This window comes from Heloderma suspectum, chromosome 5 (assembly GCF_057233095.1).
Source record: "Heloderma suspectum isolate Gila_16-S chromosome 5, 16-S_ref, whole genome shotgun sequence".
Taxonomy (NCBI): domain Eukaryota; kingdom Metazoa; phylum Chordata; class Lepidosauria; order Squamata; family Helodermatidae; genus Heloderma; species Heloderma suspectum.
In genome coordinates, this window is record NC_139462.1 from 231515105 (window position 1) to 231533545 (window position 18441).

General features: G+C 50.4%; 1 protein-coding gene across 1 annotated transcript in view; it reads left to right on the plus strand.

The window, feature by feature from the left end:
- Positions 1-2547: 2547 nt before the first annotated feature.
- The window catches only part of LOC146345295 (uncharacterized), a 69866-nt gene continuing 53972 nt past the window's right edge, over positions 2548-18441 (plus strand). Inside the window, exon 1 of the mRNA XM_084859839.1 lies at positions 2548-2676. Within this exon, the coding sequence (XP_084715965.1) occupies positions 2595-2676 (82 nt within the window). The 5' untranslated portion in view covers positions 2548-2594. The remainder of the gene's footprint in view (positions 2677-18441) is intronic.

Below are 18441 nucleotides of genomic sequence, written 5' to 3' on the forward strand. Positions count from 1 at the left end.
CATCCTCACTCCTCCTGCTTGGCATTTGACATGACTGACAGGTGTGTCCCTCTTCACTCTTTTAAAAAGCAAGTATCTAGCCCTTATGGCTGGAAAGATCATCTTGATTTAGCACCAGCCTCATGCCGGAAACAGACACTTATCTACATCTGCCTGTCTGTCTCTACCCTGCTTATTCATAGTTTAGAACTAATTTATTTTAACAATGTAACATCCATAAAGCAACAGCCAATACAATTCTGACAATACAGCATCATGATGTCAAAATGTAGCACGTCCTGGAAAAAAAATCACAATTTTGGCTCATCACCTGTTTACAAAAACTTGCCTAAAAATAAAGGTTTTCACCATCCTTGTAAAAGGATGACCTCTAGGTAGCATCTTGGGGGCCAACACAGAGAAGGACTGCTCCACTCCCAAAGATTTCACCTTCTGAGTTTCCTAGTATGGCCCTCTTCCACTGACTGTAATGGCCAGGCAGGTGATGCCATGCATATGACTTGCTTGCAATACTCCTGTCTTTCCCAGGAATGCTTTGCATGTTCCTGGTCTTACACTTACGGTCCTTTAAGAATAAAAAGTATGGGAAGCTAGTGAGTGTGATATGGGATGTGTGTCCTGGTTTTGCAGATTGTATAAATGCAGAAACTGTAATCTCATCTTTTGCTTTTACAATAGCAAGCTGCTAGTCCTTAAAGCTGCAAATGTAGGTTTGAATTTGATAGCTGATATTTTATTTGACACCAATATCATATTGTGTAAAGGGCGGGGAGGAATCTGGCCTTAAGGCTGACTACACCCCTCTCCCCACCGCACCCAGAATAATTTTTTCATGATGTATAATGCCATTATCAGAATTCTGAGCATCCTTGTTCTTTCTTTTTCCCTTCCTTTTCTCATACTACTAATTGCAGTGTTAAGTTTTGAAAATTTCATAGTCCAATGCTAAAAAGGAATAAAGTAATAAGGCAAGTTTAAAACTACATATTTATTGCCTATCAGCTGCTGTGATTTATAGATCCATATTTCATTTTTTTCACAGCTGAGGGTAACAATATTGAGAGAGAGAGAGAGAGAGAGAGAGAGTCTACTGCAGCAACATATCCACTCACTGCAACATGGCATCTGCTGGCAACATAAAAATGCTATGCAAATTATTTCAATTACATACATCTAAATATACATATTAGCTGCAGTCCCCTGCATCGTCTCTGCTTTCCAGTGTAGCCTTCTGTGGTGTAGGTTCCCAAATCTGCAATAACATCCTCCATATAAAATTAATATGATCAAACAGTGGACAGACAGGTAGACTTTGGCCAGGGAGGCCTGAACAGAAATTCCCCCTCCAGCACAAATCTCAGGCCAGACACTCCTTTTCAGCCCAACCCCCCTACCGTACAGGGTTGTTGTGAGGATGAACACGTATCGTGAGCTCTTTGCAGGAGCAGAGGGGGCAAAAGCGATCAAGAAGCACATCCGATCTCATGGTCACCTGCCAGGGCTTCATGAGAGGGGAAGAGGCTGGCAGGCCCCTTTCTTGAAAAATCAACTCAAGGCCAGGTCCAGCATTAAATTTAAAAGCAAACAAACCACACAGATACAAAGCAAATACAAATACTAAAGCATACCAAACAGCTAAAAAACAATAACAGAAATAATGATAATAATAAATTAAGAGACAGTGTGGTGTAATGGTTAGTGTTGGACTGGGCCTCAGGAGATCCGAGTTCTAGTCCCTGCTCAGCCATGAAGCTCACTGGGTGACTTTGGGCCAGTCACTCCCAGCCTAACCTACCTCACAGGGTTGTTGTGAGGATAAAATGGAGAGGGGGAGGATCACCAAGGCCGCCTTGGGGCTCCTTGGAGGGAAAAAGATGGGATGTCAATGTAAATAATAATAATACATGCATACAAAAGAGCCGTAATACATTCATAGAAATAAGAAAATATGAAAAATGAAATAATAGTGATGATGATGATGTTGCAAATATGAGCGCATGCCCTGCTTCCACATGTATGTGCAATGCGTGGTGTAAGCAGGCCTCCGGACACCCCCCTTTCCACACCCCTGGAATGCCTGCAGTGCAAACGACTGCCCCCCACCCCCCGATTCTCCTCCTCCAGAAATAGGATTTGAAGTGGGAAGGGGGGGATGAGAGAGAGAGAGAGAGAGAGAGAAGGCCCGTTGCAACTGCTGACGCTGATGCAACTGCCCGGGAGGGAGCAGCCGCCTTCTTGCCCTCCGCACGCCCGGCCGCCTCTCTCTGCAGTGCCGGGCACCCCCCCTTCTCCTAGGGGGGGGGGAGGCGAGCGAGCGAGCGGAGGCCCGGGCTGCTGACATCATCTGGGATGACAGCGCTGTTCAGGCGGCGGCGGCGGCAGCAGCAGCAGCGCCTGGTCCAGCCCCCCCCGCCCCGCTCCTCCGAGGGCCTCGACAGCGCAGACGCCATCCTTCCTCATCCTCCATCCAGCCTGGTGCTGGGAGGCTGCAGAGCTGCTGAGCAAACTCCCTGCGCCGGTCCAGCCGCCCTGCCTGGCACCCCCCGCTCCTCCATCCGTGCCAGCCGGCGAGAGCCCCTGCTGGATGCCACAGCATGCCCGGAGAAGCCCTCAACGCCCCGGAGGCGCCGCCGCTGCTGCCCAGGGACCCCGGCGTCCGGAGGGCACCTGAGGCAGGTGAGTGTCCGGCCCCCTCAAGCTCCAGACATTGGCGGGGGGGGGGTTGACGAGGGGGAACGTGTGTGTCCCGGGGGCGGCAAGAAGAGAGTGAGGTGCGTGGTGGGGGGAGGCTGGCTGGGGGGGATAGGAGAAAGAGGGAGAAAGAAAGGAGGGAGGGAGGGTGAGAAGGAAGTGGGCACAGATGGAGGGTGGAGGAGAAAATGGATGTAGAAAAGGGGAGGTGATGATGGATGCAGGGGTAATGGGGAGGGGGGGGTGCCCTGATCAGTCTGGCTAAGGCAGTTGGATGTGGGGCAGAACAGACCTGGAGGGGAGGGTCGGATATGGGGAGAAGATGGAGCTCCTTGTCTTGGTTCTCTGCGGGGGGGGGGGCGGAGTGAGGGCTGGGATCTGGAGCAAACAGGAAGGCTTCCTTCCCTGCTTAGCTCATCCATTGCTCCACCCACCCCGCTCAAGGCATGGACCCCCTTTCAATGCCCCCCTCGAGGGTCCCAGCAAAGTTAGACCTCCAGGTCCCGCAGGCCAGCCTCTCCTCTCCCAGCCATGCAAAGACCCCATTGTGGAGAGAGCAAAGGGGGGTGATGGTTTCCTCCCCCTGCCCCCCCTTACATGGATTGGACAGTGGGGTTTTGAAAAGTTTTTTCCCCTAATCTAAAGGAGGCCTGTGGCCCAGGTCATGGATGGGGTTCCCCAAGGTCAGCGGGGAAGGAGGACTCCAGCCCTTATTCTCCCCTTTCCCTGGTAGAGGGGTGGAGGAGGAACCCTCATGCTCTACTCATTGGCCATTACTGCCCAGTGTAGTCCTAAAGGAGAAGGGGAGGTTCTGCCTGCCTCTTCTCCAGCTCCCCCTGCATCATCTTCTCCTCTAGAGAGCATGACACAGACACATATCACCCAGCTAGGATTCCATCATTCCCCTGTGAATGTCACCTATTTTTGGTGGATGGGTGTGTGTGTGTGTGTGTCCTTCCTTATTCTAGACTGCCCCTCAAGACAGAGGGTTCCTCATGCCACCCCATAGAGTGGCAGCCTGGGCCTCTACAAAGTCCTTTTTATCCCAGACACTTTCGGTGTGGCATCCTCCCTTGCAGAGAAGGATCCCCAAGGAAAGGAGTGCAACCTCCAACTCTCTCCCGGCAAGTGTCGTTCAGGGAGGCTGTGGGCCTGCGTTTCAAGCAACATGTGAATATTTGGAGCACCCCTATTTCTAGCCAGCTGACTTGTCCTGCACACACAAGCCACTATTGCTCCAGACTGTGCAGTGGGCCCAGGCTGTAGCTGCGCATGTCAAAGGCGCAAATCCTTTTGCATAATACGAAAGGCTGGCTGGTTGAGCTGTGTTGAAAATATTGCAGTAGTTACGAAGGAACATGGCTTTCTTTCTTTCTTTCTTTCTCTCTCTCTCTCTCTCTCTCTTTCTTAGCAATATTACGTGGCATATCCATGGGGCAAAAAGTATTCACAACAAATGCTTTTTCAAGATACGGCTTTGCTGTTGCTGTTTTTTTGGTTTCACAATTTAATATTTACTGTATCCAAAGACGGGACCTTTAGAGCTTGATGATTCTCACTCTCTGCCCCCAAATCCCCCCACAAAAAAAACCTGACATGGTGCTTCTGCCAAGACCGTCCCCCCTCCCGCCAAGATTTGTTGCCACCTGCTGTACCCAGGGCCAACACCACTTCTAATATTTAAATGTCGTAGAGCGCAATCCTATGCATATTTAGGCCTACAACTCCCAGCATTCCCAGCCAGCTTTGTTGTAGGCCTTTTCTCTGTCTAAACATGTATAAGATTGCGCCCTTAATGTATGTAAAGGAGAAATGAGTGATTTTGTTTCCTCTCACCCCTCCTCTGGGATAGTTGGCAGAGCTGCCTAGGAGTTATGCCATCCCCCTTGTCCCCACCCACCCTAATCTGGATGAGAGTTGAAACGCTGCAGGAATTGGTTCTTTGAGAAACATTCGTCAGATGGTCGGGATTCCCCCTTTGATTCCGTAGGTGTAAAACTAGCAAATGAGCGCGGAGTGTCTTTTTGTACTGTGTAATATTGCAACTTGCCCTGAGACCTCGGAATAAGGTGGGAAGCATCATTTGAAAGAAATCTGTATAAATAAAATGCACCCATGGATAAAGACGAGGTGTTGACCACCTCGTCCAGGGCATCCTTACTCAGCAATAAATCCCGCTTTATTCAATAGGATTTGCTTCCAAATAACTGTGCATAGGATTTGCAATATTAAATGTTGAGTAAACCTGCTCTTAGTGAACTCCGCAGGGTTTACCTCCAGGTAAATCTGCACAGTGTTGGTGCTGCAAGGATTTACCTGGATGAGCAACCTTAATGTGGATTAGCTGCACTTTAACTGCCCTTTTCTTGCTAGTAAAAGGCTTTCGATTCTTGCGATGATTCTGTGTGCAGAGATAATTCAAATACACATTTTTAAAGCTGCCTATATGGTATTATTGTAAAAAAAAAGCTAGCATGCATCAGAAAATGAAGGAGTGCGGCTTGCAGGTAGGAGTGATCTCTCCATGGCTCTTTGTGAAAATTTTATGAGGCTAAAGCCAGGACTTTTATGATGGCCAAGGAAAAAAGTACGGGGGTGGGGAGGTTGGCACACTTTACCATCCTGATTCAGTAACTAAGGAAGGAAAAAGAGGATTGATTGCTGCAACCTTGAGTATGTGCCAAGAAAGGACACAGCAGTGATGGGGACAAGGTTGTGGTGAAGTAGTTAGAATGTTGTGCTTTGATCTGGGTTCAAATCCTGCCTCAGCCATGAGCTCAGTGGTCAAAACCACTTACCCTGAAGCATAAACGGGGACAAAACAGGCCTACCTCGCAAGCCTGTGGAGAGCATGAGTAATGTGTGGGTTGCACACTGCTTTGCACAGATCAAAAATTGTAGAAATTGTGTATATTGATATCTGTATGGCAGTTCCCGAGCTCTGCCTCTTTGTCACACTCTAGCGTCATCCCACAGCAAATGGAATCATGGGCGGAGCTTATGCTAATGCAGATGCAGGCACAGGGCACTGGGCGCAGAGAGGGGCAGGGTCATTTCTCAGCTGCCGCCATGGAGGTCTGTGGAGCACAAGACGGAACCCGCCAGACTCTCGGCCTGGCCCGAGACTCCACTGAGAAGGATCTGAGGGGCAGCACTCCTATGAACACCACTTGCTGGGGAATGTGGGCGGGGGGTGCTGTTGCGCTCGCATCCTGCTTGTGGGCCACGGTGCAGCCAGAACGCTGGACTGGATGGGTCTTTGGTTTGATCCTGCTCCAGGGCGCTTCTTACGTTCTTAAGCGTCAAAGCTCCTCTCCCCAACCCCTAGGATCGCGATCTGATTAGTCTCCCTCCACCTCCTATTTACTAAAAATGTATGTAACTAAAAATCCTTTTTTATTTTACTAATCCACACTTCATAAGAACATAAGAACAGCCAACTTGCAAGGGCATTTGCGAGATGCACTTCTCTAGGGAAGGAGTGTCAGGTGGATCCCACAGAGAAAGGCCAAGATCCAATAGTCCTCGACTGTATTTCCATGAATGAAGGGACACGGAAGAGAACCTGCTCTGTAGGTGAGAGTGTGTGAGGGAGAGCACTTGGGAGGGTGGGCCTTCAGATGGGGAAGAGCTGCAGCTCAGTGGCAGAGCACTTGCCTTGCATGGAAAAATTCCCGTTTCCATCCCCGGCATCTCCAGGTAGGACTGGGAAAAAGACCCTCCTCTACTTGAGACCCTGGAGAGCCACTATCAGTCAGTGAGAGGCAGTGTGGTGTAGTGCTTAGAGTGTTGGACTAGGGATTTCTGGGTTCTAGTCCCCACTCGGCCATGAAGCTCACTGGGTGACTTTGAGCCAGTCACTGACTCTTAGTCTAACCTACCTCACAAGATTATTGTGAGGATAAAATGGAGAGGAGGAAGATTATATAAGCCGCCTTGAGGTCCTTGCAAGAGGAAAAAAGGTGGGATATAAATGTAGTAAAATAAATAAAATTAAACGTTGACCATACTAAATTTGATGGTCCATGGGTCTAAACTTCTCCTGTTCCTAGATCTGATTTTCAGAGACATCCCTTGGACCCATTTAAGCTGTGTTGTCTTCTGCAGCTTCTTATCCCAGCACTGTTCTTTGATCTGATCCAGCGTGGCTCAAATTATCACATGGAAGAAGGAGAGGCAATGCATCTTTGTCTGCAGATTGCAGAGACACACTGATCCCACCCCCCCAGGGATGCCTGTAGGATACAGAACTCCTCTCTGCCACCCTCTCCCCATCAATGAGAGGCATTTTACTAGTGGTGAATCATAAGTCTACATTAGGGATTTTATGGCGGGAACCAGGGTGATGGTGATGGGTGTGCATGTGTATTTATTCCAGACCAATTAAGCCAGAATAAAAGAAGGCTGATCTGGCCACAGGAGGTGTGTAGCTGCTGCCGATCGGAGTAGACAGTACTGGGCAAAGAAAGACCAGGGGTCTCACCAGTAGAAAGCTGCCTCCAAAGGTCATTTGTCAGCCTCAGCTCTCTTGCTGCCTGAGGCAGGAGAGAACATATACCACGACCATATCACTCCCCCCACCCCACCCCCGGTTACCTTTGCCACGCACCCTCTGTTTGCCTTGTCACATGGAGATCCACGCGGCTGGAAGAAGTGACTGTGGGGTTCTTGTGAGAGGTTGTCTGGATGTCGCGAGACCCCTATAGCTGGTCCTGCTGGCCGTGTGCTGCTCCTTGCAGTGAGGAAAACAGAGGGAGGGAGGCTGCTCTAGAGAGCCCCACTGGTGGCTCCCTGGTGTGGCAAATGCCATTATGAGAGAACAACTGGCGGGGCTCTCTGGAGCACCCACTGGAGGTGGTGGGATGGTAGTGGTAGCGGTGGGCCCTCCTGGGGGGGGAGGGCAAGGAGAGTGGTGCAATTTGCCACTCTACCGCCTGATGCAGGTATCTCCCATTGTTCCATGGGAGGGCCGGCCCTGTTGTTTGTACATTGCGCTAGGCTTGCAATAGTATAGTCCCTGCCCCAAGGTCTTACAAACAACCTTTCCCAAAGCAACCAAGCTTATGGGAGGGCCCATAGCTCAGAGGGAGAGCACAGACTTTGTGTCTAGAAGGTCCCGGATTCAATCCCCAGCATCTGTAGTTCAGAGGAAAAAGATCCCCTCTGGGGAGCCAGCCACTCTCAATTGCTACAGACAATCCTGTCTGGACTAGATGGTCAAATAGTCTGACATGGTATAAGGCAGCGTGTTCCAGTGAGTAGATCAAAAGGATGTAGAGGGGCCTTACAAAGGGACAAGCAAAACTAGGTTCAAAACAGAGCCCTTAAGAGCAGTGGGTGGGAGGCCGAGGGCACCCCAGGGACCGGTTGTCAGGAGGGCCAACCCGTCTGCCTCATCTTTCCCGGCTTGCAGCGAAGGAGAGAGGGAGCAGCCAGATGCAAGACTGTATACTAGAGGTAGTATCAAGTGTTAGTCCTACTTAAAGTAGACTCATTGAAACAAATGGAACTTAAGTTAGTCAAGACTAACTAGTTTTATTTATTTATTTATTAAATTTATTAATCATCCATCTGGCTGGTCACCCAGCCACTCTGGGCAATGTACAACAAAACAGTTTAAACAATAAAGTTCTACATTAAAAACATGATAAAAAATACCCTAACCCACCCCGAATGCCTGCCTGAACAACCATGTTTTTAATGCGCGGTGGAAGCTCATTAAAGAGGGGGCATGGCGGAGTTCCCTAGGGAGGGAGTTCCACAGAGTGGGGGCCACCACAGAGAAGGCCCTCTCCCTCATCCCCACCAGTCCAGCTGTCCTGGCTGATGGGACAGAGAGAAGGCCATCCGAGGCTGATCTTGCCTGTCTGGTGTTGCTGGAGGCGCTCCTTAAGATAGGCTGGGCCGGAACCATATAGGGTTTTGAAGGTCAAAACCAACACCTTGAATTTGGCCCGGAAAACAACTGGTAACCAGTGCAACTCCTTCAGCACTGGAGTGATGTGATCTCGCCGGCGGCTGCCTTTAATCAGGCGAGCCGCCGCATTCTGTACCAGCTGCAGCTTCCGAACCGTCTTCAAGGGTAACCCCACGTAGAGCGCATTACAGTAGTCTAAACGAGAGGAGACCAGGGCATGTACTACCGATGGGAGCAGATGGTCAGGAAGGAAGGGGCGCAGCCGCCGTATCAGATGGAGTTGATACAGCGCTGTCCGGCTCACAGCTGACACCTGAGCCTCCATGGACAGCTGGGAGTCCAAAATGACCCCCAGGCTGCAGACCTGGTCTTTCAAGGGTAGCCGTGCCCCATTCAACACTAGTCCCATTTTTTCAATGCGTCTGCTCTAAGTAGGACTAACATTGGATACTACCCTAGATTTCCCCCAACTCGGTAGTGCCCTACAGATGCCTTGGACTACAACTCCCATCATCTCCAGCCAGCCTCAGATTACATCGCCCCAGACCCCCATCCTCCCCAGCCAGCATGCTTTAGTCACTGCACAGAAGGCAGGAATTCTATCCCGCTTGTCACATTGTGCCCCTGAAGGAGTGAGAAAAGCAGCACGCCCTGAAATTCCCTCTCTTCTCTGCAACTATTAAATGTAAAGGAGCCCGGCCTATTTGCATCTGGTCACCTGGGGCGAGGAGGTGGGAACCCATTTCGGTTCGCCAGCATGTCTCCTGGTCAGCCACCAGGATGTCTTTTGTCCTGCTTCTTCACTAGCTGCCCAGCAGGTCTCCCATATAGCGTTGCCAACACTATTTTCTCCTCCTGGCAAAGCTCCTGTGCTTTTAACGTGGGCATGAAAGCTGTCCAGGCATTAAAGAGATGACCGTTTTTCCAGGCTTGGGGATGCAATGGAGGCTTTGCTGGCGGAAATTCAATTTCACCTTTTAAAATGTGTATTATTCCTTTTTAATGTTTTTGCGGTTTTTAACGTCCTTGTTTTTGCTGCTTTCAATGTCCAGTGGCAAGGTTTTATTGTATTAAATGGCTGTACACAGCCTTGATGGCTTTTTATCAGATGAGGCGGGATATAAATGCTAATAATACATTCGTTAATTCTGCCTGCTGTGCGGAAGATAAAGAGGGCTTCCCTGACCTGGTGCTCTCAGGTGTGTCGGACTACAACTCCATGCTGGCTGAGAATGATGGAAGTTGTAGTCTGACACACCTGAGAGCACCAGGTTGGGAAAGGCTGGGAGAAAGGAGCAGGAGCCCTTAACACCCCCCCATGTTGCCAACTCTACACCCCTGTGCCCCTTCTTTCCTGCTCCTCTTCCCAGTACCTCTCTCCCTTTCCCCGGCTTCTCCTGCCAGTTACCAGGTGGTATCCCAGTCCCAGGGTGGATGTGTGCATCAACAGCTTAGCAGAGGTTGCTAAATGGAACCTCCATGTTCAGTGGCACTGTATCTCCAAATAGCAGACCCTGGCAATAAACAATAGCCAAAGAAACCATCCTCTGCTTGCAGGGGCTTCCCAGAGGCATTTGATGGGCCCCTGTGGGGAACAGGTGGTGGGCTCTTAGCCGGCTGGGCAGTTCTCATGGCTGGCATTTTGTATGAATGTTGTATTTTGATGCAGGGGTCTTGAACCCCTTTTAGCCCAAGGGTCAAATTCAATTTTGGAAAAGTCTACAGGGGCTGCATTCCAGTAGCGGGCAGGGCCAAAGGCAAAAGGGGAAGGCTCAAAATACCGGCATGGTTTAGCTTAAAGCTCTTCCTGCCCGTAACTAGGCCTCAGCAGAGGCATTTCAACCTTTTAGAACGAGGAGAAAACAGCACAACCGCCAGGAAACCAAATGGTCGGTGGTCGGGGGGGCAGGAGAGGGGGCGTGGCTGTCTGGGGGCCCCAGGCGAGCCAGATTCGGCCCATGGGCCTGAGGTTGTGCACCCCTGCATTAGCGGTAGGTTGATTTGTGCCCCCTCCATCTCTTGGGATGATGCACTACAGTTCAAAATTGAGATGAATAAGAACAAAATGGAAATGAGGGAGATAGGATAGCACTCTTCAAGTACTTGAAAGGTTGTCACAGAGAAGAAGGCCAGGATCTCTTCTTGATCATCCCAGAGTGCAGGACACGGAATAACGGGCTCCAGTGGCAGGAAGCCAGATTCCGGCTGAACATCAGGAAAAACTCCCTGACTGTAAGAGCAATACGACAATGGAACTGATTCCCTAGGGAGGTGGTGGGCTCTCCCACACTGGAGGCCTTCAAGACGAGGCTGGACAGCCACGTGTCAGGGATGCTCTGACTTGGATTCCTGCATTGAGCAGGGGGTTGGACTCAATGGCCTTGTGGGCCCCTTCCAACCCTACTATTCTATGATTCTATGAACTCCAGCCCCCTGGAGCACCCAGCAAACACAGCCCCTTGAGATGCCGGGACAGCTCACACAGCAGTCAGATAGGTTAGCATTGGGTCTGTGTTGTGGTCTGTGTTATAGCGGCGCCAGGGGCTGGCCGGGTCAGCGCCTCAGGGCTTTCTCATTCTCAGGGATGAGGATGTCGTCGCCACCCCTCAGAATTCCCTGTTCCTTCTGAGTTTAGCTGCAATCCTCACAGGAGCTGGGGGTGGGGGGGTGGACTTTCCCAGCACCAAGATACTGTTCCCAGCAGCAATATATTGCCCCTTCTTCGAATGCAACAGATTTGGGGCTGGCTTGGTCTCAAATGGGCAATTAAAAATTAAAATTAAGGCCCATTAGCTTTGCAAAACACCTGCTCCTGGTAGACATGAAAAATGCTGGGTTTGCTGTTGTGGGTCAAGGCAGCTGCCAGCATTTTGGGATTCTCTTGGGGCCGCGACACCACCCTCCATAGCTAAACAGACAGAAAGAGAAAACCCACCCGGGGTATTGGCAGGGGGCCACTGGTTTTTGCCAGCCCCAGTAGCGAGCCCAGCTCGCCAGCCCCTCTCCTGAAAGGGGGGCAGGGTCTTCTCCGTGAGGTCCAACTGAGCCTTGGAGGGGCGTGTGTGTGTGTGTGTGTACGACACAGGCTCATCCCTGTTGTGCTGAGTTTGGGGACACTCGGGTAGAAATGCAGCATTTCTCCGCTTTCTGCGCCTTTGTGAGGCTCTGTGTGATGTCAGGGAGAGTCCTTGGCTTCCTCCAGGGAAGGAGGGCAGAGGCTCTTGCCAGATTAAGAACTGCGCTTGCCGGTGGCGAGCTGGAGAGTGCATTTGTGAGACCCCTGAATATGATACTGTTCTGGGCACACACTATTGTGGTGTAGAAATACATGGATGAAGATAATGATGCTGATATTGGATCGGATTGGAGAGGCACAAGGACCGCTGGGAAGTGTGAAGAAGTGCCAATCAGATATGATGGAGCCATCAGTTCAGCCAGTCCTCCAGTTGTGTTGGACTGCGCCTCCCATCATCGCCAGTCAATGTGCTGGGGATGCTGGGAGTTGTAGTCCAATGCATATGGAGGGGGAAGGGCGGTTGCTCAGTGGCAGGGTCCCTGCTTTGCATGCAGAAGGCCCAGGTTTGATCCCTGGCAGCATCTCCAGGTAGGAAAACGCCTGCCTGAAACCCCAGAGAACTGCTGCTGCCGGTCCATGTCGACAGTGCTGGGCTCCACGGACCAAGGCTCTGACTTGGTCCAAAGCAGCTTCCGATGTCTCTAAGGCTGTTTTTAAGCATTGTGGGGCTAGTCCAGGATGCAGTTGAAGGGAAAGCAGAGGAGGGGAGAGCACGGGGCAGGCCGAGATGCAATTACAGAAAGCAAGTGAACGTGGATCACAGGGGAGGTTTATTCAGACCTGGAAAAGCTTGCACAGTGCAGCGTTGTAGGAGACTGACCTAGAGATCCGATCCGGGCATTGGTGGTTTCCTCACAGGCGGCCAGCTGGCCACTGTGTGAGCAGAATGCTGGACTAGATGGACCCTTAGCCTGGTCCAGCAGGGCTGCTCCTTTGTTCTCATGTCGTTACTCCACAAGCCAGTAAAGCTTGGGATGGGATCCTCCCAGACGTTGCTGGAGAGGAGCAACCCAGGTGTCCTCAAGACCAGCTGTGAGGAACCAGGTGCCCTCCAGATGTTGTTGGACTCACAACTCTCATCATCCCCAGCCAGCATGGCCAATGGGTGGTGGGAGTTGTAGTCCATGTACATCTGGGGGCCATGGGTTCCCCACGCCTGGTCTTGCTTCTTGGGTGCAGGCTAACTGATGAAAAGCCTTGATAAGCAGGATACGTTGCTGGGGAGCCACCTGGAGTGAAGGCGCAGGGTCCAGCCAAGCGTCAGATATGATCTGATGCCCCATCACAACACCGCAAACCTGCCCACCCACCGTGTACCGACTCCTCCATCCCTCATGGGGAAGGGAGCACGTTGTTGCCCTGGCTGGGAGATTTCAATTCACATCCAGATTCCTTAGTACAGATGAGTTCACACATGTAACACTGATCACTCAGTGACTGCAGCATCAAGGAACTAGGAGCGTGGAGCCATGGAACTGGCCTGTGTGTTGAAATAAACATGTATTTATTCTATTACATTTCTTAATCACCTCATAAAATAAAATTCTCTAGGTGTTTTACAACATCAATCAATCAATCAATCAAACTACATGGGAAATTCAGCCCTGATGTCCTCCTGTCTCTAGGCCAGGGGAAAGCAACTTGTGGCCTTCCAGATGTTGTTGTATTGCATCTCCCATCAGCCCTAGCCATCAGAGCCAATGCTGAGATGATGGGACTTGCAGCCCAACAGCAGTAGTTGTCCCTTGGCCCTCTAGGCTGGGATATTTGCGCACTTTTTGGGCCATCTCAGCCAATCAGTGTCAGAGGCTTTGCTGCCACAAGGGCAATACAGTTTAGGTGATTTGCGTGTGTGAAGCTGCCATCACTATTCCAGCGCCAGGGATAAAGCTTTCCTAGCACTGGACGGGACCAGAAACATCCTGTTTTCTGGTGAGAGCAGCTAGCCATCGAGTGATGTGACATCAGGTTGATGTCCGTGTCCGTGTAAATCAGCCCAAAGAGAACATGCTGTTGCTCAGTAACAGCTCATGGTGTTTAATGCTTGTGAAAGCCATAAAACAGACCTCACATAATGCAAGGGAAGGAACCCCTGGATAATGGGAGGCTCTTGATGGCCCTCTGCTGCGTCTCAGGATGAGGACGAGGGTGAGGAACAGAATCGGCACAGTGTGACTCACTCTGTCTTAGCAATACAGAGGAGAAGGGAGCCTGAAACTCACTTCCGGGGTCACGAGAGTGGCCCTAGAAAACAGGGCAGGGGCGGCCTGTCCATATAGGTGATTGCCTAGGGTGTCAAGTGAAGTGGGACGCCAAATTTGAGGGGGGAAATGCAAATTAAAAAACCCACACATGCTGGCTGGGGATGGTGGGGCTAAGGTAGGCCGCCTGCCTTCGCTCCCACCTTTGGGATCCGGTCCTCCCTCATGCAGTGCGGGAGGTCTTTCTGCTCCGCTGCTGCTCTGGGTTGGAGGCAGGGAGTGAGAGGCTCCCCCGAGAGCAGCTCCTTCCTTTGCTCTCGGAGGGCAGAGCCTAGGGGCTGGCAGCACCTTGTTGGCTACGTTGCCCGGAGGATGAGCCGGAACCCTTCTTCTGGGGACCTCCCTTGGGCATTGTGGGTAGGACCTTTTTGATGTTGAATTTTATTGTGTAAATTGTTTTTATTGTTGTACATTGCCCAGAGTGGCTGGGTGACCGGCCAGATGGGCGATTAATAAATTAAATAAATAAATAAAGCTGTGTGGGGCCTTCTGATTAATAAAGCTGCACTGGGAGCCCTCCATCCCGAAGCTTCCTGCCTGGCAGCTGAAATTGCTAGAGTTGGAGGGGGTGACGTCATGGGCAAGGATATAACAAGAAATAAAGGGCCCCCAAAGTTGGTCCAGCTTTGCACCTTGCAGTGAAATAGCTGTAGCTCTGAATATCTTTAGATTGTTCAGACATATAATTAGTAACATGGTTAACATCATCATTGATAATAATATTGTTTAGAAACTCAGATCCTCTTTTGACTTGGGAATTAAGGTTGAATGGAGGTTGTGGAGCGGCTGTGTTTGCTCTACGGAGTGTCCCGTGTTTTCCCAGCTGGAACTGCAACCCCAGCAGTTTCCCGGCTCCTCTCTCCTGCCCCAGCACCATGATTCTGTTGACTCCAGCATCTGGCAGTCAGGTTGGTGCTGAGAGCAGTGAGCCTGGCTTTGGAAGGCTTTAGCTGCCATTCAGAGGGGGTTTCAACTCCCTTCAGCTTTAAACGCGGCCTTGTAATAGAAGGTGCCACCCCTATTCCAACTCCTTGCCTCCCCCGCCCCAAGCCATCATTGGACAGGGCTCACATATATTGTTTTAAAGGAATTCACAGTCAGATCCAAAGCAAAACATCCAAATATTTGATGGTGATTCTTTTTGCACAATGCTCATGCTGACATGCCATTCTTCCAGCCGCTGGCCAAATAATCCAATTAATTCTTATAGTGAAAGGCAGAAGTGGGGATTGGGGCTGCAGGGAAGCCCTCCCAAATGGCAAGATTTGCAAAGAGACCATTTCGTGTTGCCCATTTTCCTGAGTGGAAGGACGTTGAATCGGAACAGGTTTTTACAACTTCTTTCTCCTTGTGAGGAGAAACTACTGGGGACTGAATGGCTTGTTTGAAAATATAGTGTATTTACAGATCAGAGCTGGCACCAGAGGGTAGCCTGGCTGGGCATTTGCCAGGGGGCTCAAGATCAGCAGGGGCCCACTGCTGCCCTGACAGTGCCACCCTTTCCGCTTTGCACGGAGTATCCAAGAAGATCAGATGCAGTTTAAGAGAAATCTCACTTTGTATGCCCTGCCAATTCCAGGTTGGGGGGGGGGGGCTGAGGGTATTAGGCTGAGGGCCCCCAGCGGGGTACATGTATATAAATTGAGCACAGGGAATCAGGCAGCACTAGCCTTAAAAGAAGCATCAGTTTCCCAAAGGCAAACAGGATAGCCTTTGCCACCCCTCAAAGCTCCTTGGTGCCAGCCAACTGCAGAAAGCCAGACCTCTTATTCCAGTTGCCCAACTGTGATTAATTATTTGGGCCAGTAGGGCTGCCATCTGATGCATGCTTATTTAGAAGTAAGGCATTATATTTGTTTTTAAAAGGCATATCCTTCCCATCACTTGCTCCCTGATTCTCCTTTAACTGGAGATACCGAGGATTGACGCGGCGATCTCCTGCATGCGGTGCACATGCTATGCTCTGTGGCTGATGGGCCCTCTCCCATCAAACTGGATTTCCTGACAGAGAGTAAGACAACTGTCGAAAGAGCTTCTCTGCTAGACCAGGGGTCGGCCAAGCTGTGGCCCTCCAAATGTTTTGGACTACAACTCCCAACAGCCTTAGCCAGCATAGCCAATGATGAGGGATGATGGGAGTTGTAGGCCAAAAACGTCTGGCAGGCCAGAATCACAGAATCATAGAATAGCAGGGTTGGAAGGGGCCTACAAGGCCATCAAGTCCAACCCCCTGCTCAATGCAGGAGTCCAAGTCAGAGCACCCATTGCCTACCCCTGCGCTAGCTCAAAGCAGAACTCATGAGCTCTGCATCAGCTTATCCATAGGTCATAATGAGAGCCAGTGTGGTGTAGGTGTTAGAGTGTTGGACTGGGGCTCGGGAGATCCGGGTTCTAGTCCCCACTCTGCCACGAGGATCACTGGGTGACTTTGGGCCAGTCACTGACTCTCAGCCTAACTACCTCACAGGGTTGTTGTGAAGATAAAACAGAGAGGAGGACCATGTAAGCTGCCTTGGCTTCCTTGGAATTAAAAAGGCAGGATAGAAATGTGATTGATTAATTAATTAATTGTTTCTTAGGCTAACCACTTTTAAAAACAAAACTAAATATCCAGGATCGAGTGCCCACCAATTCTGAATCGAGCCACAGACATCAACACCCATCCCACCTGCCAACCCAACCAAAACATCTGTTATCATAGAGAAGGGAGGGAAGTAGCCAAAACGCCTTCTCCTTCCTTCCTTCAGCCAATTAGCACATGTAGTGTGATTTTTAAAATGAGGAGGAGGATGTCCCCTTACAACCCTGGGGTAGGTTCACCTGATGCCACATACACATTACATCCAGGTGAGAACCCAGTGTTAATCAATCTGAATTAATGATCACACTGGTTCTGCACAAAGGTGACTTATGGGTTCCCCAGCATGGGCAATGGTTAGGGATTATGGGAGTTCATCCTGCCTGTGAGTGTACTAGGCTCAGCAACGACAATGGAACCAATTACCTAGGGAGGTGGTGGGCTCTCCCACACTGGAGGCGTTCAAGACGAGGCTGGACAGCCACCTGTCAGGGATGCTCTGACTTGGATTCCTGCATTGAGCGGGGGGCTGGACTCGATGGCCTTACAGGCCCCTTCCAACCCTACTCTTGATTCTATGATTCTTCATGGGATTGAGCTCAGGGGAAACCAGTTCTGTGGGTTTGCGGCAGAAGCCAGCTGTACATAGTACTAATTGGCACAGTTCTCTGACATCACAAACCCAGCTCTCCCCCACTTTCCACAAGCAGTTTTCCAGCTCTTTTAAAACTGCGTGTGTGTGTTTAAATAAGATACTAAAAGTTAAATTAGATAAGCCTACAGACATAATTTAATTTAATTTTTTTTAAGTCAGACAACCCACTTGAAGCATGAGGAGGAGGTGCATAGCAGATGATGTAATCTATATTCAATTCACTGATAAGTATTTCTGTCTACAGCATTGTAAAGAGTGCAGAGGGGATGCGAAAAACCCTTGTACTGTTTCCTTCCTCGTGGTAGTGGTAGAAATGATGACAAAGATAGTGGCCTAGTTCACATAACACGACAAGCCTGAGTATGGGTTGAGTGTAGGTTGTCGTTAAACCATAGGTTGTTGTTGAATCATGTGTTGTTATGTTGTGTGAGCCCAACCATTCTTCCAAATCATAGTTTGTTAACCACAAACCACCCACAGTCATAATGCAACAAGAAACCATTGTGGGTTGTTTGTGGTTAACAGACCGTGGTTTGTTATCACAGCGGAGTTCACACAATACAATAACCCATGATTCAACAATAACCCACAGTTCAATGACAACCCACACTCAACCTGTACTCTGGCTTGTCGTGTTGTGTGAACCCAGCTGATGAGGAACAAGAGCAGCTGGTGGTAGACCCACTGAGGGAGGGGCCCATGGAGGGTGTCTCACCCTCAGAAACCTGGAGCCATCACTGTTTGGGGGTAATTCCGGTGTAAAGGCCGCCCCAAATTCCGTGGATTACTGTGCAAAGGGGAAAGTGGCGCATAGAATCAGGGGAGGGGATGTGGGCCAGCAGTGGAGCCCCTGCTTTGCATGCAGAAGGCCCCAGGTTCGATCCCCGGCATTTCCAGGCAGGGCGGGAAACCGTCCTGCCTGAGACCCTGGAGAGCTGCTGCTGCCAGCCAGTGTTGACAATAGTGGGCTAGATGGACCTAGGGTCTGGCTCAGTATAAGGCATCTTCCGGTGTTCCTGTGCGCAAAGGGCTGGTCCCTGTCGGGCCACAAATGGTCAGTCCGCACAGCATACCCTTGGTTCCCATTACAGCAATGCTGCCTCTTTCTCAGGCTTGTTGCAGCCTGATGTGACAGTGTGACCATCGGGCCAGATATTTTGGGGGTAGGAAATGCTGCCCAGATTAACAGGGGATCAGTGAGAAAGGCTCCTTCATCTTGCCAAGCTTCTCTTGGCAACTTAGGCGGGTGAGCAGTTTTCCCTG